This window comes from Schistocerca cancellata, chromosome 3 (assembly GCF_023864275.1).
Source record: "Schistocerca cancellata isolate TAMUIC-IGC-003103 chromosome 3, iqSchCanc2.1, whole genome shotgun sequence".
NCBI lineage: Eukaryota > Metazoa > Arthropoda > Insecta > Orthoptera > Acrididae > Schistocerca > Schistocerca cancellata.
The window spans coordinates 519939451-519966484 of NC_064628.1; the positions used below are offsets into that span (position 1 = coordinate 519939451).

General features: G+C 43.4%; 2 protein-coding genes across 2 annotated transcripts in view; one reads left to right on the top strand and one right to left on the bottom strand.

Moving 5' to 3' along the window:
* The window catches only part of LOC126175331 (GTP-binding protein Di-Ras1), a 1524693-nt gene that overhangs the window by 946602 nt on the left and 551057 nt on the right, over positions 1-27034 (bottom strand). The window lies entirely within an intron of this gene.
* Positions 1-27034, top strand: part of LOC126175330 (pancreatic lipase-related protein 2-like) — a 379377-nt gene that overhangs the window by 290207 nt on the left and 62136 nt on the right. The window contains exon 3 of the mRNA XM_049922046.1: positions 6114-6247. Within this exon, the coding sequence (XP_049778003.1) occupies positions 6114-6247 (134 nt within the window). The remainder of the gene's footprint in view (positions 1-6113; positions 6248-27034) is intronic.

Consider the following 27034-nt stretch of genomic DNA (forward strand, 5'->3'; position numbering starts at 1 on the left):
AGAATTCTAGTAACGGGTGGTTCACCTGTGAAGGAGACCGCATAGAGGATGCTGGTGCGACCTATTCTTGAGTACTGCTCGAGTGTTTGGGATCCGTACCACGTCGGATTAAAGGAAGACATCAGAGCAATTGAGAGGCCGGCTGCTAGATTTCTTACTGATAGGTTCGAACAACAAGCAGGTGTTATGGAGATGCTTGGGGAACTCAAATCGGAATCCCGGGAGGGAAGGCGACATTCTTTTCGGGCAACACACTTGAGAAAGTTTAGAGAACGGGCATTTGAAGCTGACTGCAGAACGATTCTTTTGCCTCCAGCATTTACTGCACCTGAGGACCACGAAGATAAGATACGAGAGATTAGGGCTCATACGGAGGCATACAGACAGTCGTCTCTCCCTCGTTCTGTTTGGGAGTGGAACAAGAAATGAAATGACTAGTAGTGGTACAAGGTAACCTCCGCCATGTGCCGTAAGGTGGATTGTGGGGGGAGGAAAAGCGAGAGAACACTGGAACAGTTGGACGTATCGATCTTAGAAAAATTTAGACGTAAGTTCAGTTAAATAAGGCGCGCTTTGGATCTGTGATGTCATAGTCGATCCACTTACAGATGAGATTTATGTAGCGAACGGTTAGTTCGTACACTGGCATCGTTAGGCTGGCAGATTAAAAAAAAAAAGTATTGTAATGGTCTGAAACGCCCTCACTTTCCGTCCGTTAAGCTGGGCAAAAACAGCAGAGAGTAAAGTTATTACCGCTTTACTGATTTGTGATGTTTATTTCTGACAAAGAAAGTGCGCTACAAATGGTGGAGGAAGGGCGGCGCGTGGAAGACCTACAAGACTAAAAACTCAAACGTGCCGTTTGTATTAAAGCACGCATTTCGTGCTCCAGCTGGGAGTAACGACTTCATTATCATAGATAACGAACAGTTTTTCCCGAGCCTCATGGACCTGTAGTGGACGTCGTTACACGAAATGGCCGTTTTTATTGTTTGTTACGGTGTTAATGCAACGCTGCAGCGCATTTCCTTAATTTTGTGCTCTAATGAGGGCGCGAAAGCGGTAATAAAGTCACCCCAAAAGAGGAGCTGCCGGGAGCACCACGCACCACACACACTTTACCCGTCTGCGCCCTTAATAGGTGTAATGTTACCCGAAGAAAGCGAAGTTGCGCTCGGATTAAGGCGGCCTTCCGGTCTCTTAAATCGTGCGAAAACGGCAAAAGTACGTAGCTACCGGTGTACCTTCGAAGAATTAATGTAGGTCGCGTTGAATGGGGACACTTCGTTATTAATGCAGCAGCTACGCCGATCACAGTTGCTTCTTTTTCTTATCGATAAAGTAAATCCTCTAGTCACTTCTTAAAATATATTTTGCTGGAATTGGTTCCCCCTTCATACTGCAAACCTTATATTCGCCACCGTTAATGGAACTGTTTTCGTTCTAACGGTCGTGCTAAGAACTCTATACCATTACTCAGGCTTAAAGTAAATAATTTCATCTGAAAGTGCACATACAACTAAAAGTTACTCGCTGTACATTTGTTAGAGCCAGATGCAATTTCAAAATGTTTTACGCGTTTGTTTATCTTTCCAGTAACCATCAACATTCAAATGAAGCGTATGAGGAAATAAGTTATTTAAAAGTCGCACTCCGTTTTCATTTACCTCACTTTTCAAAGAAAACTCCTCCATTCGTAGCTTCCAAGTTGTTTCTAGTACACTTACTGGACTTGCAGAAGTTAACGTCAAATTTATACGACCTCTCGAATGTAAATGATGCTCCTTACTGCAGCAACAAGTACTTGGTTCGTTTACATCGTTGGCTTCGTCTTACAGATACGTGTAATCGGAACTCTAACCTAACCAGTTTATGAAGACATGTTTTCAGTTTATGCAATGACTTTAAGATAAGCATTGCTTAAGTTTTCCTACTTCTGCAGAAACTTCATTGAAACTATATCCAATTTGAAGATGGTATTAATATGGAGTCCAACAGGAATCTGCTTAGGTATACTACATAACATGAAGTTTTATGACGACACATGGGTCAGGATAGGAAATGAGAAGAAAATAATACAGTAAATAATTTTTTCGGACAATCATGTAAAATGGGAGTTGAAACTGTTAGTTATAGGTTCATATGTATTCAATGAGATGCTACAGAATTTTCGGCATTATTGAGAGAGTTTGTTACGGAGTTCCCTATCTGTTATTCTACACTGGTTAGCAAGCATCATAAAATTCCCTGTCTCATTAACACAGTGTGCTCGACAGGGAGTCAAACCCACTCACAGCGTATGACTCTTGAAATCTACATATTTTTACTTGCATTGTTCACATTTCACTCTTCATTCACGTTGATACAGTACTTAAACATACTACTTTTGTTCAAGGCAAAATCAACAAGTGAACTACCTACACCTGCATCTAAATCTACCTACATACTCAGCAAGCCACCGTACGGTGCATGGTGAAGGGTACCTTATACTGTTACTAGTCATTTCCTTTCCAGTTCCACTCGCAGGCAAAGTGAGTGAAAAACGACTATCTGTTACCTCCGTACGAGGCATATTTTTTCTTATTTTATCTTCATGGTCCTTACACGAAATGTACGTCGGCGGTCGTAGATTCGTCGCTCCACTACACTCTGTGGTACACCTTGAAGTCTTATTTTGGAAGGGCGCAAGACCAGATCTCCGCAGTGGTGGCAAAGATGCGACCATTGATGTTTATGTGAATGCGTAATGTCAGACACCGCGCAAAATCCGTAGCTGCAATACATTTTTATGTAATTTGGAGGTGGAGGTGGAATAACGGAAAAGAAACGGAAGGGAAGGAACTATTGATGTCCGTTGCACAGGGACTTTACGCGGCGTCAGGGACGACGAGTCAAAATGTGTGCGGGAACAGGATGCGAACCCAGGATCTCCCACTTACACGGGACCATCGCAATTGCGCGGATTATCCCGGTGCTCCTCCCAGCCGACTCACATTCCTGCCTAGCTCCATCTATCCGCAGTGTAGAGACAGTAGATACTTCGAGACATCGAACATAACTGTGCATCTGCACTGAAGTCGTTCATTACCCATCGAGGCGAATAAACTATATGAATGCGTGCTCTCTGTCCTTTCGCGGCGTGGGCAATGAATCCACCACCTACCTTCAGTGCAGGTGCACATTTAATTTCGGCCTCCAGCAGGAATCACAAAGTAGCGAGCATGGAGGACATGGTCGGGTATTGTGGACAGGTGGCGCTACGCGGCGCGATTGTAATACTGTCCGAATGGCGCAGTGGTTAATAAAACTACCACGTAACCGGGAGATTCCGAGTTCAAGACCCAGTCTGGTACACATTTTCGCTCTTCGCCACTGATTCCGTGTACAGTTCCAATGCAGCTAACATCAGTAGACCCTTTCCTTTCCGTTCTACCCCCCCCCCCCCTCACAACAGCCTCCTTCACCTTCGATTTACATAAAATTTCGATGTTTAACTCCACAGCGGGGAGGAGTCATCCACTGACCATCGGCCTGGTAGATTTTCACGTGGTGTTCATTTTGGTCCTGGTTTGAATCAGTAGCGTGGGGACGAACTTGGCAAAAACACGGCGCATGTGGAGGATTGGCTGTACTTCTCCGTACGACATACCGATAATGGTAACAATATTGAGGATAGTTCTCCGACAATTCTCATGCTCCATTTCAAATCCCTGTTGGTTTACAAGGTGGTTTAATTAAACTTTCGTTACCTGAGAAGTCCCCCAAGAAAAACGAGTGAACGTAGGACAACGAAATTTTGTGAAAACATTTGTTAGGACACGCGGAACAGAAATAAGGAGTAAACTATTAAAAGTAACATATTTTAATATACATACGAGAGGGTAACATCTGTTAATTGAGTACAACTTTTACGTTCCTTGCTACAAACGTTGCTCAGTGTGACGACCATCTGTATCCACGACAGCCTGGAGCCGCAATAGAGCTACAATTCACAATTGTTCGTAACAATTTCTGAATGTGGTCCATGGAATGTTTAGCTAGGCCTATACGAATGTTCCTTAGATGGAACAGACACCACGCATTCTTATAACTGATAAGTCTGGCTGGCCAATGGATCCACAGATACTAAAATGTAGACTTTCACGGCCGTAAATATCATGTCCATTACAATTATCCGGACTGTTATGCCGTGGTCGGTTGATGAATTCTGTGCCAATTCCCAACGTTTCGTCTTCGACTGCGGGAGACATCTTCAAGGGGGTCCGTAGCTCGATGGAAGGTCCAACACACCCACTGGGTCTCTACGGACTACGACTCGATGGAAGGTCCAACACACCCACTGGCTCAGTAGAGAGCCAGTGGGTGTGTTGGACCTTCCATCGAGCTACGGACCCCCTTGAAGATGTCTCCCGCAGTCGAAGACGAAACGTAGGGAATTGGCACAGAATTCATCAACCGACCACGGCATAACAGTACGGATAATTATAATGGACACAATGGATCCACTATCTTCATTGCGAATGCACGAAAGACGTACGACCCCCTGTGGGAATCTCTGAGTAGCGAACGGGAATATAATGGACAAGGACTGCTGTTAGGTGGCGCTCGGTAGGAATGTGGATCGGCCGTGAGGCGTACCGAGGTAGTCTGTGCAGTGGTGATAACTCTGTGTCCCGGACGGCGCAGTGGCTACCGCACTTGTCTGGTAAGCAGGAGATCCCGGGTTGGAATCCCGGTCCGGCACACATTTTCGCTCGACGCCGCTGATTTCCTCTTAAGGTCATGCCGCAGCTGACAGCAGTGATCCCCCTTCCATTTACATAGAATCTTCAGCCTCAGTGTCACAGCTCGTGTACTGCTTGATGATCGCACTTTGTATCCTGCGTTTTCAGCCGTGGTAACGGTAAATTCGTCAACAGTTTGTGCCGCAATTGGTTGCCGGCGTATCCAAGGAGCAATTCCGAAATCACCAGTTAATTGGAATTTCTGAATCCTGTTCCTCAAACCCGATGCTGATACATTGTCTGTATTTCTTTAACGCCTCGGTGATGATGATGATGTTTGGCTTGTGGGGCGCTCAACTGAGTGGTCATCAGCACCTTAACGCCTCGATACTCGAAAAGAGCAGCAGTATTATTGTTGTTGTTTTGATAAAACAGCTTTACGAGAAAACTTCTTCTCATCTTGTCCAGGCGTATTTTGACTGCCTGCAACTGTTATGCATACTGATGCTTGTGTCTCAACCCTGGTTCGCCGTGCCAGAGTCGGCTCCCAACGGCAAGTAATGACAGTATCACTACTAACAACGCAAATCCTGCATGCACAGTCTGAATGTCATTTCAATGAATTTGGGTACCCATACTGTAAATAGTTTTCCGTCTACACTGGCTCGAGCAGAGGAAGTTTAATTATATCCAACCTGTATTACAGTGGTAGTCTGGAAACGTTTTGTCACCCCAGCGCACATTACATTTCTTCCTGTGGTGCTCGATAATGCCCAAGAGGGGTGACATTAGCTAATTGCTAAATTATGAAGTAAACTGTTTATTCCAGAATAAAACAATAACCTAAGCAGGATAATGACTTACACCAAAAAATACACAGTATTTTCCTCTACTGTTATAATCCTCTGCCTGTGACCTTTAGAGCGAGACCCCAGGACGCTTCATTCTGCATGTTGGCTGTTTCCTATCTCTGCTTTCCCGCACTTGACTGTGAATACAGGTTGCTAAACAAATTCCTGAAAGTTTCCACTCTGCCCACTAAAATGACTATATTTGCGAGGATACAAATTAAAAATTACAATAGGCAACATACTGGAAGTAAACTACTTGTAAACTGACTATATTAAATGTTTGATTTAAAAATTTCAGTTAGGTACAGAATAACAACATATGTTGGTTTGGCACACACAGACTCTGATTTACGACTAAACAATCACGGCTTCGTATGGTGTGCTGATAAATTTCGGGCAAAAATCTTAAAGCACCCTCACACAGTAAACTTCTTGAGCGACTATTGTTATAAACTCGTCTTGCAGAATGTAATGACGTCAAACTTTCTCCGCTGTCTTCCTTGACATTTCAGGTGAGCTGCGTTGTTTTTTTCTCCAGGGCACACCCTCGCAGCTACCTGCGGCTGGAGGCGGTCGAGCAGACGGACTACGACCCTCGGCGGCGCACAGTGCTCATGGCGCACGGGTACCTGGGCTCCGGCACCACCGAGACCGTCATGATGATGCGAGACGGTAAGGGGGCGAAACGCTCGCGGGCGCGAACTGCTCGCCTCACAAACGACGCGACAGCACAGCTTCCTCTCGAGTGACGCAAGAGTGTGAAAGATCTCTCTCAACAACTTTACATTGTTTCATTTTCTCTTTCAGTTAGATACCTTCTTTCGTATGTAACTTAATGTTTCAAATCGGTATTGTCGCTCTGGTCGGGATGCTGCAGCAAATCGCTCGGAATTGTTCCTACACCACCGGTCTCCTGAACCCGTTGCATGACTTCCGAGGCAGCAACTTTGTTTGGCATGCTCACCAACAATGTTAGTCATTCGTGCGTGGCAGTGTGCGCTTGTAATTACTTATACGCCACGATCACTGGACAATCGTTTCTTTGCGAAGAACTTCCCTGTAAGTCTAAAGTATCACAAGTATTATTTCATAGTTCGCTCTTAGCTATTCTTGGCAAACCGAGAAAGTGAAAACAAATGAAAAACTTAGTAATAAAATCAGTCTATATTTTCTTTATAGAGTGTTTAACATGTCAGTGTACACACCCCATGCCCGCATCTCGTGGTCGTGCGGTAGCGTTCTCGCTTCCCACGCCCGGGTTCCCGGGTTCGATTCCCGGCGGGGTCAGGGATTTTCTCTGCCTCGTGATGGCTGGGTGTTGTGTGCTGTCCTTAGGTTAGTTAGGTTTAAGTAGTTATAAGTTCTAGGGGACTTATGACCACAGGAGTTGAGTCCCATAGTGCTCAGAGCCATTTTTTTTTTTTACACACCCCATCACCTGATCACGTTCGATGTTCGTGAAATCCGCCGAGCGCCACATTCTGCTCTCCCACGATGTCTAATGACTACTGAGGTCGCTGATATGGAGTGCCTGGCAGTAGGTGCCAGCACAATGCACCTAATATGAAAAACGTATGTTTTTTGCTGTGTCCGGATACTTTTTATCGCATAGTGTATGGAAACAGGCTGAATAGGGCACTGTGGTCAGCAACGCCTATATAAGACAACAAGTGTCTCGCGCAGTTATTAGATCGGTTACTACTGCTACAATGGCAGGTCATCAAGATTTAAATGAGTTTTGTCAGTCATCGCACCATGCATTATTCATATATGAAACAATGTGGAAATTATATGTGTTATAGCTCATTCTTTTTAGCTTAACACAAATGGAGTCAATGAGCTTGTTTTTCTCCTTCATAGTCTATGCTCGAATTTCACGTAATTTTTTTGTATGATATCTACATCATTTATTTATTTCTAATTCTTACGTATCATGTTCCTATACAGACTGTTATAATGTTGATCGTAAACAAACTGTTATCAGATAATATATCCAGTCAAAAGTGACTGTCAGATTTTCCACTTTGCATATTGCCCAAAACCATAATCGTGAGCGTACCGTTTTCATCATCTTCCTTCATGTTATATATTTTAATGTTAAAAGAACGTCTTTTATGGGTTCTGTTCTGTCATCTTGATGTTAGTTTGTTACACCAAAAATTGAGCCATCCTTTTCTAACTGGCCTTTTACAATCTCACTTATGATATCATTTTGTGTGAATCTCTCAGTGATTTGTTTGTAGGCAAAGAACTTCTCTTACGAGATTTACTGCCGGTTTAACTTGATGTTTAATATTTAAATATGTATTTTTCGTGGTGTGTAACACTATGGTATAAAATAAAACGACTAATGACCTTACATACAAAAGAAATCTGAATGTTTCGGTTACTGTTGAAGAGTGATTTTGATATACATAATGGAAACAGCCGGATCTCCATATCTTCTATTAATACGTTCCGATTAGGGTTCCAGTTTGATGAGCAATACACAAGAATCAGTCTAAGGAATGTTTTTTAATTTACTGCTTTCACGAACGAATCGTATTTACTTGTGGTTCCTCCAACGAATTCCAGTCTGGCAGCTGCTTTTCCTACAATTAACACTGTGAGGTTGTTCTACTTTAGGTCACTAAGGACGGTTATTTCCCGATTCTATACGGTTCTTAGTGTTTCCAATGATTTCTCACCAGTAGCACAGTTTAATAGTAAACTGATCTATTCGCCTTGTTACGTGCATCACGTTACATTTGTTTACGTTCTGAATTCACTACCAGTCTCTACATCATTCATCGAGCTTTCGCAGGTCGTCCTGTGTTTTACGCCGTCTTCTGGCATTACAAACTTGTTACAGACATCATCATTGTCTGCGAACAGTTACTGCCCTATGACGCTCTCTTGAGGTACCCCCGAAGAAATCTTAGTTGATTTCATTCTGTTAAGAAAAACACACTGACTTCTATTTTCTAGGAAGTACTAAACCCAGCAACAAAATGGATGCGATACTCCGTACACTCGTATCTTCTTCACTAGACTACACTGCGTAACTAATGGAATCCCTTCGCAAAGCCAAGGAACATGGTGTCAACATGGGCTTCGTCGTCTACGTTCCTCTGGATTTCATGGACAAACAGAGCGAGCTGGGATGGTAAGATTCCTCTTTACGGAATCCATGTTGATTTTCAAATATGAGATTTTCGTTCCTAGAAATATTAAAATGCCTGAGTATAAAACATGATCCATAAGTCTGCGACTGATTGACTTCAACGATATTGTTGTGGTCTTCAGTCCGAAGAATGGTTTGATGCAGCTCCCTATGCTACTCTTTCCTGCGCAACCCTCTTCATCTCCGAATATTACTGCAGTTTACATCCTTTTGAATCTGCTAACTTTTTTTATCTCTTGGCGTCCCTCTACAATATTTAGCCACCCCTCGCCGGTCCCCACCCCCTCCAACACACACACACACACACACACACACACACACACACACACACACACACACACACACACACATTTCCCTCCAAAACCAGACTGGTGATCCCTTGATCTCTCAGAATGTATCCAGTCAACCGATTCCTTCTTTTAGGAAGTCTGTGCCACAAATTTCTTTTCTCCACAATTCCAATCAGTGCCTCTTCATTAGTTACGTAATCTACCCAAAGAATCTACTGCATTCTAGTGTAGTAACACATTCAAAAGCTTCTCTTCTTGTCTGAACTGTTTATCGTCCATGTATCACTTCCATGTATGGCTATACTCCAGACAAATACTTTCAGAAAAGACTTCCTATCGCTTAAATCTGTATTCGATGTTAACAAAATTTCTCTTCTTCAGAAATTTTTTCTTACCATTTCGAGTCAACATTTTTTATCCTCTCCGCTTCGACCGTAGTCAGTTATTTTTCTGCCCAAATAACAGAACTCATTTACTGCTTTCAGTGTCTCGTTTCCTAATCTAATTCCCTCAGCATACACACCAGCTGTTGCTGGTGGGTATGGCGTCCTTTCCGAGTGCGGCAGCATCTGTATAGGCCAGACAATTCGCACAGTTGCAGAACGTTGTACCGATCACAAGAGACATATTAAAAAAAGGGAGCTCGACAAGTCGGCCATAGCTGAGCATTGCCTGGAAAACGGACACAAAATACAGTATGAGAACACGAGAGTCTTGGCTCACGCGCCAACATATAGAGATTCTGTTACAAAAGAGGCAGCCTAGATTAGAATGAAGAGTAGTAATTTTAACAGGGACCAGGGTTGTACACTGAGTAGGGATTGGGGGCGGGGTTTGGGTGCCGAAAGGAAGCAACGAAGGATACTTAAAGTTTGGAGGGAGGCGGGAGCGGCGGTTTCAGTCGTGGCGCTGCCCTCTCCCGCCACCAGATGTCACTCGGTCCCGCAGTGGGCCGGAGCTGCTATGAGCTGACCAACTCACTATCCGCGCACGCGTCGTTTCGGCCCTCCCTGATTGGTGCCAGCGGCCGTTATCGTGGGTATATAAGAGGAAAACAGTTCCGACCACGGCAGTCAGTAGTTTTACTCCGAAAGATGATGTGGAGATAGCCCTTGAAAGCTCGAGAATTCTATTCAAATTGACGCGGCTTGCAAAACGAGAAGATTTCATACAGACATATCGCATCGAAAGACTCCGAGGACACGAGGGACAGGATGGTAGGACATCTGTTACGACATCACGAAATAACTTCCATGGTACTAGAGAGAGCTGTAGGGGGTAAAAATTAGAGAGAAAAATACAGATTGGAATGTTGTGTTGTTGTGGTAGTCTTTAGTCCGAAGGCTGGTTTGATCCAGCCCTCCATGGTACTCTATCCTGTGCGAGCCCCTTTATCTCCGAGTGGATACTGCAACCTTCATATTTCTGAATCTGCTTGCTACATTCGCCTCTTGGTCTCACTCTATTACTTTTACCGCTCCCCCCCCCCCCCCCCCCACCAACAACACATTCTCCAATACTATACTGTCGATCCCATGATGCGTCTCAGAATGTGTTCTATCCACCAACCCTTCTTTCGGTCACGTTGTTCCATAAATTTCTTGTCTTTCCGCTCGTATTCAGTACTTCCTCATTAGTTACGTGGTCGACCCATCTAACCTTCAACATTATTCTGTAGCGCCACATTTCGAAAACTTTTATTCTCTTTTTACAGGGTGAAAATTATTGAACTACATGAAAAAAACGTAAATTTGTTACATACTACGGGGTGCACACAATTTATTCAACATTTAAACGTCACTACAGACGTTCGGATTTAGGTTATGACATGTTTGATATGCCTGCCATCATTGGACATTATGTAGCACAGACTAATAGCGTAATTCTGCATGACTCGCTCCAGTGTCGGAACATCGATGCTGTCGATGACCTCCTGAATGGCTGTTTTCAGCTCATGAATGGTTTTGTAGTTATTTCTGTACACCTTGCCTTTAATACAGCCCCACAAAATGGAGTTGCATGTGTTTAGATCCGGAGAATATGGCGGTCAATCGAGGCCCATGCCAGGGGCTTCTGGGTACCCCAGAGCCAGAATGCGGTCCCCAAAGTGCTCCTCCTGGACACCAAACACTCTCCTGCTGCGATGGGGTCGAGCTTCATCTTGCATGAACATCTTATCGAAATCAAGGTCACTTTGGATAATGGGGATGTACTGTTCACCAGTCACCATGCCATCAAGGAATATCGCACCGGTTATACCGTGACTGGACACTGCACATCACAATGTCACTCGTTGAGGCTTAGGAGACTTCTCGATCGCGAAATGCAGATTCCCTGTCTCCCAAATGCGCCAATTTTGCTTATTGCAGATCCCATCGAAATGAAAGTTTGCTTCGTCGGTAAACCATAGTTATTCCCATTATGCCTCGCTGCCAACCATGCAGTTAGAAAGTCCTAACGCAAACAGTTCAGAAGTTATGAAGATTTAGTTTCATATAGTTCAATAATTGACAGCCTGTATCTAAACTGTTTATCGTCCTCATTTCACTTCCACTCATGGCTACACTCCAGACAAATACCTTCAGAAAAGACTTTTTAATACTTAAATTTGTGTTCGATGTTAACAAATATCTCTTTGCCAGAAATTATTTTCCTGCCTTTACTAGTCTACATTTTATATCCTGTGTAGTTCGACCATCATCAGTTATTTTGTTGCCCAAATAGCCAACGTTACTGTTTTAAGTGTCTCGTTTCCTAATCTGATTCTCGTAGCATCATCTTATTTAATTCTACTGCAGTCCATGGTCTTTGTGTTGCTTTTGTTAATGTTAGTCTTATATCCTGCTTCCAAGACACTTTGCATTCCGTTCAACTGCTTTTCGGAGTCCTTTGCTGTCTTTGACAGAATTACAGTGTCATCGGTAAACTTCAGAGTTTTTATTTCTTCTCCCTGAAATTTAATTCCTACTCCCAATTTTTCTTTGGTTTCCATTACTGCTTGTTCAATGTACGTATTAAGCAACATCGGGCCAAGTCCATGAAATCGGGAGACTGGTAACCCGAAAAGAAAAAGAATTCTTTTTGAAGTCGGAGGTTATTCCACCTGTCTCTCACATCTTTCACTTCATACGGAACAAGTTTGTCATGGTCTGCTCTCCCAAGGATATCTGCAGTTCTGACGGGATGTCGTCAACTCTTGGGGCCTTGTTTCGACTTGGGTCTTTTAGTGTACTGTTAGATTCTTCTCGCGGCATCATATCTCTTCATCTACGTCCCCTTTCTTGTTATAATATTGCCTTCAAGAGCAGCTCTCTTGTATAGATCCTCTGTTTTCCCCGTCCACCCTTCAGCTTTCCCTTCTTTTCTTAGGATTGGTTTCCCATCTGAGCTCTTGATATTCATGCAGCCGCTTCTCTTTTCTCCAAAGGCCTCTTTAGTTTTCCTATACGCGGAATCTATCTTTCCCCTAGTGAAATATGCGTCTACATTTTGTATCCTGTCTAGTTTGGTCATCATCAGTTATATTCTTAGATTTGTCCTCCTGTCATTCCTTCTTAGCCATTTTGCACTTCCTGTCACTTATTTTTTAAACGTTTGTGTTCCATTTCGCCTGCCTAATTGGCATTTTCATATTTTCCCGTCATTACTTAAGTTTAGTGTCTCCTGTATTATCCAAGGATTTCTGCTTGGCCTTGTCTTTTTACCTATTTGATCCTGTATAGCCGTCACTGATTCCATCTCCCAAAGTTACCCATTCACCTTCTACTGTGTTCCTTTCCCCTGTGCTAGTGAATCGTTGCGAAATGCTCCCTCTGAAACTTTCAAGAACCTCTGGTTTTTTCATCTTTCCAAGTTCCCTCTGCTCGATTTCGTACCTTTTTGCAATTTCTTTAATTTTAATCTACACTTCCTAACCAATAAACTGTGGTTAGAGTCTACGCCGTCCCCTGGAAATGTCTTGCAACGTACAATCTGATTCCTAAATTTCTGTCTCACTATTACAGAATCAATCAGACTTTCTGGAGTCCCCAGGTCTCTTCCACGTATACAGCCTTCTTTCATTACCAGGTGGCTTCCTCTTTTATTCCATTCCACGTTTCAAATTACTTGTAATTTTACCTTCTCTTCCTGTTCCTACTATCGAATTCTAGTCCCCATTACATTAAATTTTCGTCTCCCTAAACAATCTGAATTATTTCTTTTATCTCATTATACATTTCTTCAGTCTAGTCATCATCTGCCGAACTAGTTGGCATATAAAATTGTACTGCTGTGGTAGATGCTGGCTTTATGTCTATCTTGGCTACGATGACTCGTTCACTATGCTCTTCACGGTAGTTTTCTCCTATTTAATTTCTTTTTAACCCTGTATTCACTTGACCAGAAGTCCTGTGTTTCTTGCCACAGAACTTCACTAATTTCCGCCGTATCTCACTTTAACCTATCCATTTCCCTTTTCAAATTTTCTAACATACCGACCCGATTAAGGGATATAACATTCCATGCTCCGATTCGTAGAACGCCACCAGTTTTGTTTTTCGAGATTACAATATATACCTATAATTATCTTAAACGGTCCTGATCAGTACTTTTTTTCAATCCCCTGGCACTCTTCGTTGCTTCAGCGACCTGCGATAAACGTTTGCTAAAAGGGGACCAAAAATTTCACAAAATATCTTAGAATCACATACGATCCACTTGCCTTTACTCTGTTGAACAGTGTTTGTGGATTTTATATTTCGCGATCACTTACCTCAAAATCTGCCATATCGCCGTTCGTGCGGTCAATAGTTAGTAGAACGAACTGTGTATTCCAGACGTCTCTCTGTCATCTTTCGTTTTGGTGGCAGTATGGTCACTGATCTACTAAATCAATGAGTTCATTCCACTACTGGCATCACGGAGGCATAAAGGTATTAGGATTTTTATCAGATCAGCTGGAAAAATTTTACTTCCGAATTCGCTGCCGCGTTTCGCGTTGCTCTCCTTAATCTCAATTTGGCTTCTTTCAGCTGTTATTTGTCAGCTAGGCTTCGACTTTGCGTAAATCTGTGACGAAGCTCCCTTCGCCTTCGTAGTAACTGTATTATACTCCTACTGAGCAACTCTGGGAACTTCTCACTCATTAAAACCTTGATCATGTATTACTGGTCTAAGGAATATTGTAAAATGCTTTTGATATTTAGCTATTTATGCTGCACATATTGATCTTCAGAGCGAAATATTAAACGTTGACTACTTAGATACTCTGCAATTTGTACCCTGCTCTCTTGTGAAGTAAAACAATTCTCCTGTCTATCTTAACATTCCATGTAACGACCGCAGCCGTAGGTAGTGTAACAGCTCAGTAATCACTAATATCCTGCTCTCCGTCAAATGACTCACAGCGAATCGGTTATCAGACTATCTGATCGAAGTAATTTTCAGACAAGACATGCAGCACAACACGAATCTCTGTGCCTGGCATGACTCTCCCTTTATATTGAAGTCTCCTCATTACATAGTAACATAATCAGGAAATTTTCTGGTGACGTTCTCCAAGTTTTCCCTTAAGTATTCTGCCATTACGGTTCCTCAGACAAGAACTCTACCAAAGCATTCAATTACTATATTTGAGCCACCTTTCACGCTTACCTTCATCTAGCTATTTCAAATTCGTTTTCTGTGATAACTCCACGAGACATCGTCGAGATCCTTACGGCAATAAATACCTCGCCACAACTGGCGTCTAGACTATCATTGCGAAACATATTGCAGTCTGAATTTAAAATTTCGCTAATATTCATGTCCGGTGTCACCATAATCATATATACGAATATAATTATATAAAAGTATATATAGAAAGAGTATGTTGTGTCTCTGTAAGGCCTTCATAAAACACTTTATACTATACGTTATATGTCCTACGACGTAACTTTTCGATATCAAAATTAAAAAAATGCTTTGTCGACACTATTGAATGTTGAATGAGTAGAATAAATCAATCAAAGCTTAACGTTCATCACATACTCCACGTGACACCAACTGCCTAAAGGTTCTCGCTATAGTGTGAGAGTACACTTTGTGTACGGGATTTGTGTTTTCCGTGCTACTTGAAATATTTACCAAAACCTAACTTCCAGTCGCTCTTGCAGCGGGGAACTGGTGGCGTGGAGAAACGTTTCGCGGTATTCTGTGTTGTTATCGTGTATCTGGCGACAGCTGGAGTGCAGCGCTTGTACTGTAAGAAACGATAGAAATACGCCCGTCCTTTCAGTTCTGCCGTCGACCGCCTACCATGAAAGACTTCGCAGCGAATACTTCCTCTCTGGCAGGAAGCCGTATTCATTACTCATCTGACTGTGGAACTGTATGCTGCCGAGATACTTTACAGAGTCTGCTACTACTAGCAGGAGAGCCCGAGGAGCTTTAGAAGAGCGAGTTCCTGGAATATCTGTCAGATATATGCGCAAGTTCCAGAGATGCGGGTGTATGTAGACGCTGCAGCTTTGCAAGTACCCGAAATCCAATACCGACCTCTCCCGCGAGTTCCTTTCCTTCCTTCCCCTAAATTAATGTGGTTCCTCCCTCCACAGTGTTTCTCAACTACATAGGGCATAGACTGTCTCAGATAACAAACATACACTCCTGGAAATTAAATAAGAACACCGTGAATTCATTGTCCCAGGAAGGGGAAACTTTATTGACACATTCCTGGGGTCAGATACATCACATGATCACACTGACAGAACCACAGGCACATAGACACAGGCAACAGAGCATGCACAATGTCGGCACTAGTACAGTGTATATCCACCTTTCGCAGCAATGCAGGCTGCTATTCTCCCATGGAGACGATCGTAGAGATGCTGGATGTAGTCCTGTGGAACGGCTTGCCATGCCATTTCCACCTGGCGCCTCAGTTGGACCAGCGTTCGTGCTGGACGTGCAGACCGCGTGAGACGACGCTTCATCCAGTCCCAAACATGCTCAATGGGGGACAGATCCGGAGATCTTGCTGGCCAGGGTAGTTGACTTACACCTTCTAGAGCACGTTGGGTGGCACGGGATACATGCGGACGTGCATTGTCCTGTTGGAACAGCAAGTTCCCTTGCCGGTCTAGGAATGGTAGAACGATGGGTTCGATGACGGTTTGGATGTACCGTGCACTATTCAGTGTCCCCTCGACGATCACCAGTGGTGTACGGCCAGTGTAGGAGATCGCTCCCCACACCATGATGCCGGGTGTTGGCCCTGTGTGCCTCGGTTGTATGCAGTCCTGATTGTGGCGCTCACCTGCACGGCGCCAAACACGCATACGACCATCATTGCCACCAAGGCAGAAGCGACTCTCATCGCTGAAGACGACACGTCTCCATTCGTCCCTCCATTGACGCCTGTCGCGACACCACTGGAGGCGGGCTGCACGATGTTGGGGCGTGAGCGGAAGACGGCCTAACGGTGTGCGGGACCGTAGCCCAGCTTCATGGAGACGGTTGCGAATGGTCCTCGCCGATACCCCAGGAGCAACAGTGTCCCTAATTTGCTGGGAAGTGGCGGTGCGGTCCCCTACGGCACTGCGTAGGATCCTACGGTCTTGGCGTGCATCCGTGCGTCGCTGCGGTCGGGTCCCAGGTCGACGGGCACGTGCACCTTCCGCCGACCACTGGCGACAACATCGATGTACTGTGGAGACCTCACGCCCCACGTGTTGAGCAATTCGGCGGTACGTCCACCCGGCCTCCCGCATGCCCACTATACGCCCTCGCTCAAATTCCGTCAACTGCACATACGGTTCACGTCCACGCTGTCGCGGCATGCTACCAGTGTTAAAGACTGCGATGGAGCTCCGTATGCCACGGCAAACTGGCTGACACTGACGGCGGCGGTGCACAAATGCTGCGCAGCTAGCGCCATTCGACGGCCAACACCGCGGTTCCTGGTGTGTCCGCTGTGCCGTGCATGTGATCATTGCTTGTACAGCCCTCTCGCAGTGTCCGGAGCAAGTATGGTGGGTCTGACACACCGGTGTCAATGTGTTCTTTTTTCCATTTCCAGGAGTGTATAAACGAAACGACAGGCACTAAACGATGTCAGAAGTGTCTCTCCTCATTACTCAACCATTAAAATATTTCGATGATCGCGCACGAGTATAACGTGCACATAAAAAATAGACTGATGATTGAATGTTATAGCAAATACTACTAGAGTGTTACTGCACAAGTACACGTACGTTTTGGAGCTCATTCTGCTACCTATTTAGGCAAATATAGCTTACCTGTTTTCGGAATGAATTTTCACAAACTTAAGAAAAGATTAAGCGCGCGAAGTACATAAGATAGATTTGACAGAAACACATGACAATTGACTTTTGCATGCTTCTAGCAGCCTTAATTTAAGGTGGTTCCGACTGTTGCGAAAGTGTATCATTATACAAACTACTGCACGCGTGCCAGAAAAAGTTGCAGCAGCTTGTGATCACTTCAGCTGGCGCTACTGACTGAACTACGAGCACTGGCCGACTCATTACACTGATAATGAAACGGCCAATGCTTGTCGCTGTAACTTCTTTACTCGCGATGCGCATACGGACAGGACAATTTCCTGTTACGGTGTCACTCGGCCCCCTCTTGTAGCAGAGAACTAACGGAAACAAAGAAACGAAGAAAATACCTACAGTTATTGAACAGTCGCAGAAACAAAGATTAGCGAGTAGAATGAGATATTTCCTACCAGTTACAAGTAGCGTGTTATATCTTGTCATATTTCTGTTACTGCGTCGCAGGTTTATCGGCTGACTTCCACGTTTTCAATTTGTTTTCTGTGCTTACTCCATTTAGTTTAAGAGAAATTTCCTTCCCTCATGGAATACTACATAGCAAAAACGTTTATGGCCTGACAGGTACTCTTAATGAGCTTGGATTCTAGAGACACAAAATTGACATCTTTATCCTTAGTCTGCTGCGTGACGCATGTTCGACCTAATATTGACATTTGTTTATAAAAAATGAAGATCTCTGTCAAATGCTTATTTCCTTCCTTGTAATTTCCGGATGAGAAGTACATCTGGGCTTATATCTGTCATTCTACATGATTTGTTTGAATAACATATTGAAACAAGATACGCGGTTAATACAACGAGGTTAGTACAAGTAACTTTCGTTTCCATACTAAAAATACTTTATACACGACAGATTTGCATTTATGTGCACTGTTATTCGTCAAGAAAGGTTTATACCTAGGGAAAAGACTAGGTGTCTCATGATCAGAACTGTAAATTTGTAGCTCCTATCAAAGCCAAATTTCTAATCGTGTGTGTCAATTTCGTTCCAAACTGTGCTATTATCCAGCCTTGGGCACGGGCTACGTTTTAAAAATAGATTCTGAAATTTTATTTGACGACAACAGTAAGTCTTCAAAAATGAATAAATAAATTGAATAATAATAATAATAATAATAATAATAATAATAATAAGTAATAATAATGACAATATAGAATGGAGCGGGTGCATGTTGCTTTGTCCTTGACAGGGATTGTAGGATTTTATTGTGATCAATTTAGCTGTGCCGTACGCTATGTTAACAAGATTACGTTCTCAATTTAAGATAAAAATTATTCCCTTTTTAAACCGCTCTGTACAGTGAAATGTAGTTATGAAACTGTGCACGGCAAAGAGCAATTAGAATGCTCGTCTATAATCTCTAAACGAAACAGGAACCATCTTTGCCATACCCAATTTAGCTACAACTGCATAAACACAAATTCAATAATGACTCTACATTTTAAGAACTACATTGCATCGTATACTAGCGACTTAATTATAATCAAACGAGAAATGTCTCAGGCAGTTTCTTCATTAGCTTCAGAACAAATAAAAGCAGTCCCATATTGACGCAAGTTTTTCTCCCTGACTCTTGAACGATAATGATGACTATAGGAACGCAGTTCACGTAAGCGCACACCTATGTTTGCGTGCTCGTTGTCCGCACATCAACGAGCTTCTAATGCAACAGGAATAGCAACGTTCCGTGGTTCGGTTTCCGACACGCACAGGTTGCGCCGAATTCTGAAGTCTTCGACCAGGGCCAGTCACGCAAGCTGTTTGAACAATGTTGGTCAGAGAGCTGCCAGACCTGTAACTTTTCGTTCTGTCGCAGCAACGCTTATCAATAATGCAACTGTCCCATTTTCTCTTCTGCGATGCGTGAGCTGGATTCATTTTTTGCCCACCTCACTTGTTCCAACCTTGAAAGGGTAGAAACCTTTGGAGGCGTTCTGATTGCATGCCATTGTGCATACTGGGAGCTTTGATTCACAGCTGTAGTTTCACGTTTTATTTTATTTTATTTTTTTTATGCCGCCGATTTTATTTAGTCTTGCCGCCTAGGTGCTTCAGCAGACGGAAAGCGTGTCGTATATGCAACCGGCAATTGCGAAGAGTGCAGCGGATTGCATACAGTTCAGGGACCAACTGTGTGTCTTGTCGTTCTGTCTCAAGAAAGCCCCAACATTACCTTACATATTATCGCGGGATACTGTGAGGGACGGGTAGCCAACAATTGACAGAGAATAGACATTTTAGAGCTCCACATAAATTCGTTTAGATTGAGTAAATAACAACATCAGCTGCATCATTTGTTAACCAAGTGTTCGACTGTGAAATTCGAAGCGCATTGCATTAGAAGGAAATTGCGTTACTACGACTACATTCTGGATGATAAGTTTAAACTAATCCGGAACACGTAATGTACATTAGTGATTGGTGTGTTCTCTCGGGAAGGATTACAAAAGAAAAGTGATTTAAAAAAAATTACAGGAATTACTCCATGCCGCATAAAAACAACAGTCAATATGACAGGGAGAAATGAATCAAAATGAAATACGATATTAGCTCTCAAGTTTTCTCTGCTTGAATGATTAACAGCGCGCTTCCGGGTGTTCTGCTGAGTTTTTGTTTCCATTTTATCGGCAAAATTTCGGCGATATAAAACGCACCATCTCTGAGCTTTTCCCATTTCTGGTGGATGTCATGCCCTGCGAGATATTAGTAAACTGACTGCCGGACTTCAAGCCTTGATTAAACTGAAGCCTCCGTTCCTATTTACTGTGTATTGTCACACCTTAATTTCGAATGACTTTTTAATTATGCTGCCCAAAATTTGATGTTCGCACCACTACAGTGGTCTCATCTTATGTCTTTATAATGTTAAAGATGATCTAGGTCTAGGTGTGTATCGCATACCACGCGAATGTCGCATGCTTTGCGTGGGGCAGGCTATCGGAAAGATGAACAGAAAGGCAAAAAACATCAGTTAAACAACCGACTGAAACAGTCGTTGCGCCACTATAGGAGGATACAAGATGTCTTATACTGATGAGCCAAAACATGATGACCGCCTGCTTAATAGTTTGTTTCTCCAACTTTGGAACTAAATACATCACTGATTCTGGATCTCATTGATCCGACAATTTGTTGGTAGGTTTGTGGAGGTATGTGGCATTAGATACCTACATACAGGTCATATGATTTGTGTAAATAACGGGCACCCGATAACGATCCAAGTAGGTTCCATAAGATTTACACCAGGTGACTTTTGAACTCCGAGATATCAATGTGATTTCATTACAATGCTCCTAAAACAACTGTAGCACAGTTCTGGCTCCGAGGCACGGACAAAATGGTTCAAATGGCTCTGAGCACTATGGGAATTAACATCTGAGGTCATCAGTCTCCTAGAACTTAGAACTACTTAAACCTAACTAACCTAAAGACATCACACACATCCATGCCCGAGGCAGGATTCGAACCAGCGACCGTAGCGGTCGCGCGGTTCCAGACTGAAGCGCCTAGAACTGCGCGCGGTTCCAGACTGAAGCGTCTAAAGCCGCTCGACCACACCGGCCGGTTCTGCTTTAGCACATGTCAGACTTAAATATCCTCCGACATGTATTCATGTCACGGTCTAAAACAGGCGTTTTCGCTGTAAAAATGCAGTAACATCAAACCAGTGTGAAGCTCCGTTTGTCGTGAAATGATGTAAATTACTTGAAATGTTACGAGCGTTAACATTATTCTCGTAAATCTTTACAACCTGATGTACGGAGCTTCACACAGGTCTCATGTTACTGCATTTTTTCAGCGCAGAGACCAATTGCAGACCATGACACGTATACCTGTCGGAGGATTCTAAAGCCTGGCATGTGCCGAAGCAAAATCTGTTGCAGTACTACTTGAAAATGGTCCAAAGGCACAAATTGCAACAATGAAGTAAATAATTTCTACAGTTAACGGTGGATATGATGTCCTTTAAAAGAAACCACACAGAGAATTTCAAAAAGTCCATTCCACCGCCGGGGACCTCTACTTGTTAGATAAAATTTCTAGTAGGTGTGTTCTAGGTACCTTTCGCGCTGACATATCTCAATAAAATGTTCGCGGTTTTCAAGCCACGTCTGTTCGAACTGACGATGCTTGAAATCTAAGGGGATTTTATTCTATTAGACGTGATGAGAGGCAGCTAGCACTAAATATAGAAAAACGTGAGGTAATGTGGATGAGTACGAAAACTAAACTCGTGATGTTCGGATACAGCATTAATAGCGTTCTGCTTAATACATTCACCACATTTAAATATCTGGAAGTAAAGTTGCGTAGCGATATGATATGGAACGAGCATTTGAGGATTTCAGTAGGGAAGGCAAGTAGTCGACTTCGGTTTATTCGTAGAATTTTGAGAAATTGTGGTTCAGCTGTTAAGGGGACAGCATATAGAACGTTGTGCGACCTGGCCTTGAGTACTAGTCGAGTGTTTGGGATCCGTAACAGCTCAGTTTGAAAGAAAGTATCGAAGCAGTTCAGAGCCGCGAAGCTAGATTTTTTGGCGGTAGGTTCGAATGACACGTAAGTACGAGTATAAGGAGATACTTCGAGAACTGAAATGGGAATACCTGGAGGGAAAGCGACGCTATTTTCGCAGAACACTGCTGAGAGAGTTTAGAGAACAGGCATTTGAAACTAACTGCAGAATGGTTTCACTGTCACCAACATACATTTCGCGTAAGGATTTCGAAGATGAGATACAACAAATTAGGGCTTATACGGAGACATATAGACAGTCTATTTTTCCTCGCTGAATTGCCGAGTGGAACAGGAAAGGAAGTGAAAAGTAGTGGTACAGGTACCTCCGCCACACATCGTACGGTGGCTGCGGAGTTTTTATGTAGAAGTAGATGTAGAAACAACCAAGCAAATCAGTTGTCACCACGCATTGGTTCGAATATTACCATGAAATGAAATACGATGAGATCAGTGTAGTAGCGCAAACGCCACGATTCTAGAATGGCACAATTAAGGAGTGTATCGAAATGGAAATATGAGGAAAGCTAATGAACAGGGACAGAGGGACTGAAATAAGTTTATTAAAATCTCGCCTGGGAGTCATGATTCACTGTAGTTAGAGTATCATCTTATTTTTTTCTATTAAAGAAGAAAATAATCGCTCTTTACTATCTGTTCATTTAGAAATTTCGTTTTGAAGGAAAGTTTCCACAAATTTGAAAAGAGACAAAGTTTCCTATACGGAATGGTCAGAAAGAGTCTGAAAAGCTTGTAAAGCTGTTTCAAGGTAGGCTGTGCTGAGACATAAGTGAAAAGAAAAAATTATATGGGTTGCTCCGTTTCCGAATTAAATAGCTTTGAAATTAGTTAATCAGGCCGTTGAGCGCGCCACCCATTGAAACGCCACGCCAGAGACGGTGTACCAAAGGTGTTCTTCGTTTGGTTTTCTAAGACCAAAAAACAGAGCGATACAAAAACTGGTCATCGGACTGTAGTAGGGATTGAACACGATCCGAAAGCTGAGCAGTCTCGTGCACTATCATCTACGCTACGAGAACAACTGACAATGAATGTATCTGGTCGGCGGCTTGAATATACGCTCTCAAGCGTCTGATTGACTAACTTCAATGTTAATTAACTCGGAAGTGGTGCAATGTATGAAATTTTTCCTAACAATTATTTTTCATCACAACCTAACCTGCAGCACCCTTATAAACTTTCCGACTGTTATGAGCACCCTGTGGATAAACTTGCCTGTCTGCATGACACTTTATTCCTTAAAATTGTTAATGCTTTTCAGCAAACCGCCATCGTCAGAGCAAAACCTTAAAGAATGAGTACAGCAAATTACGTCAAACAGTACATGATCGTACTGATGTGAAAATACACTTATTCTCGGTACGATCATGTACTATTTGACGTAATACGATCTGCTCATTCTTTACGTTTTTGAAATGACGATGATAGTTTGGTGAAACGAGTTATCCATTTGAAGGAAAAGAAAGGTGGTCCAGATAGACAGCTTTTGTAAGTGCATAACGGCCGCAAATCTATATAAAGGTTTCCTATCTTCCGTTATCTTCATAATTAATGCCCTCCATACACTCCCATCTTCCAAGATGACAACGGCTATGTTCACATGGTTACAGGCATACGTTCCTAGTTTGACGGACACTCACGCACTGTATCGTACCTCGACAGGTCTGCTAAATATGTTTGGGATCATTTTTAAGTGACATCTGTACCGGATTTAATGAGTGGCTTCAGCTGGGTATGGTGTACCTGAAGAAACTTTTGGACAAGCTTCCTCGTTCAACTGAGGCAGTTATCTAGACGAGATGTTGCACGTTGTTAACAAGGTGTCTTCATGGGGCGACTAACTTTCGTTCGGCGTCCTTATCTCAAGGGTGCGTTAGGAGCAGAGAAGATCGTGTTAGAAGAGGAGAAACAGATTTATTCGTTCGGAGCAGAAATTGGTTATCGAATGAATTGACCCAAGACCGAAATACGACGCACCACCCAAATATTAGAGCTTAAGAAAGCCAGCAAGTGTTCTTGAGTTACTTCAAGAGTTAATTTGAGAAATAGTGAATTAGGTTAAAACCTCTGCTACAGTGGAAGACGGGTTAGACACACACACACACACACACACACACACACACACACACACACACACACACACACACACAACAAAATTCAACGATCAGTACTGAGAATATGAAGCATCAGTTGTCAAATGTGGGATGTATTTACCACAACATATTTCGTGACTACTTCATCTCGTTATCAAGTGCTATAAAACGGGGAAACAAATCTATACATCGCTATGCTATCCACACTAACAAACATGTAAATATCTATATTGATCCTGCACTGTAACATGTTATAAAGTTTCTGTGCCATAAGGCCTCGTCGAAAGTAAGAAGACAGCAACAAACATGCGTTGTCAAACATAAAACTCTTTCATGGACTTCTCTTGTTGGCTTATTATAATCTTTCAAGGCTAAGTCAAAAACTAAAGACAGATACCCACACAAAACAAAGATAATAGTATCCTGTAATGCAGGCCAAAAGGCATTACTGGGCTCACTTTAGCGGGGTTCTCCTTGAGAAGCAGCAACCATCTTATTCTACTTAGGTGTTAGGTTCTGATCTGTCCTGTGGGTTGTCCCACACGATCCAGTCACATTAACGTGACCACCACCTATGTTCGACGTCAACGTGCAATAACTGCAGGTGGCAGCACTAGCAGTGGAGCGTACATAAAAATGGCGGGTTGGGGGGGGGGGGGGGGGGGAGAGAAACAGTGCATTCGTTGTCGTAAATCGGAAACAGAGCGATTCATCTGATGTCCAAGTGGTCATAACGAATGGCTTTCGGGCCGAGAGTGGAAGAATTTCCAAAACGGATAAAATTATAAAATATCCGCGTGCCTCCGCAGTTGAAGTATACCGTGCACGGCAAAATGGCGCTATCCAAAACCACCGCTGAGGCAACTGTGAAGCATGATGGGCCATAGATGACAAAGATGAACGACGGCTGCGTACATGTACATGGACGAAGAGGCTTTCAACTGTTGAGCAACTCACCGCGCACAGATGAAGCTAGGGGCTACCAGCAGCGTCTCCTCAACGACCGTTCAGCGAACGTTGCTGCGTGTGAGCCTCCGCAGCGGGCGCCTGCTTTATGCAACCACGCTGACTGCTGTTTATACACGACTAAGGCAGGAATTTACATCTCAGTAGCACAAACGAACGTTCACTGAGTGGCGACAGGTGGCCTTTTATGGTGAATCCAGTTTTACGCACCATAGAACTAATGGAATTTGGCATATACAGCCCTGCAACAATCGTTGGAAAGATCCAAGCCGGAGGAGGGAGCACTATGGTCTGGTAAATGTTTTCGTGTAGTTCTCTGGGTAATATCGTCAATGTGGAAGGGGCAATGGATCAATACAAGCATGCATCTATCCTTGGGGTGCAGGTCAGCCCCTACTTGAAGTTTGTTTTCCTCGGTGCGATGACGTCTGCTAGCAGTACGACGCAGCGCGTCACACAGATCGTAGTGTGCGGGCGCGGTTCGAAGAGCAGCAGCGTGAGTTGAGCGTACTCCCCTGGCCACTAGACCACACGGATTTCAACCCAATCGAGAATCTGTGGGGCCTGTCCAACAGGCCTTTTCGCACCATGAATCCTCAGCCGTGAAACCTAGTGCAGCTGGCCACAGGACTGTACTCGGCGTGGCTCCACATACCTAGTGGTACCTTTCAGAACCTCACTGAATCTCTTCCTGCACGCCTAGTAGCTGTCCGCGCAGCAAAATGTGGTAATTCAGGCTTCTGACAGGTGGTGACAATGTGAAGCACGCATTGCAAATTAAGTGACGTACTGGTTTTTAAGAATTGCTGGGAACTGACATATTGTTCAAAGATTTCATATAGACAGTTGGGACTGTGATATATGTGTTACAGGATATCACTATCATTGTTTTGTGTAGATGTCTGGCTTTAGTTTTCAACAGTGCCTTTTGAAAGTATTATACGCCAATATAAGAAGATAATGAGAGAGTTTTATGTTTGACATTGGATGTTTGCTGCCGACTTTTTAGGTTTGACAGGGCTTGGTGGTGTAGATACTGTAAGGCATGTTATAGTGCAAGACAATACAGATATTTATATGGTTTTCTGTGTGTGTGGTACTGCGATGTATTTATTTGTTTCCTGCTTTTGTACCACTTGATAATGAGATAACGTAGTGCCGAACCATGTTGTGGTAAATACATCATACATTTGGTAACTGGAGCTTAATATTCTCAGTACTGATGTATGAGGCAACTGTACGATGAGTTGACAACAGATAAAATTTAGCGAATATAGTAAGTTAGTTAGGTTAGTTAATTTACCTATTACGATTGGTGTCGAAATCTACGAAAAAATAAATACGTTTATGCAAATTGCTTCTGTGTGGTAAATGGGACCAGAAGATAGGAGGAATGGGTGTCAGAGAAAGGAGGACCACACGACTTCCTCTGAATATTCAACACTAGGAATGTAGAATTTTGAGCGTATACCGGGTTACCACTGCGATACCAGCGGAGAACGACAGAGCTGCGTTGGCGAATCACAGTCGTTTCGACCTACATGTCACCAGTTCGCACGTAAGTGCTCGCTGCGCTAGACAGAAGACCACGAACTGCCACAAACGTCAGACCGTAAACTTTTAAATACCGTCGCGAAATGGAAACAGTTTCAAAACGGCAATAATTTGTGAACGGTAATTTCTAGTTCAAGTACCGCTAGTAACTCAACTGGTTTACGGGCTACTTACAAAGTAGAAGCGGAGTGTTAGCTATGGCTGACGTAGAAAAATTTACCATCCACTGCACCAGCGGCGGTGCTTTCTCCGGAACACTGGTGATAACGTCTGGTGTTCTCTGTGCTCCTCTTCACGCCCGTGAGGGGTTAATAACGGCGGAAAGCTGAGCCATTCTGCAGCGACGAAATTCATAACAGGAAACCGCTCATAGGCAGGGTCGGGCTGATGACGTCCTTGTTCCGTGTTCCCGCATAAATGAGCTCTCCCTAAACTCCTCCCATTTAAGTCGCGGCTATAATCGTTCGCACCGAGATAACAGCAGCTTCCGCCTAATGTTGCCTGTGCCTTTTCTCCTCCGTTAATAATACTTTCC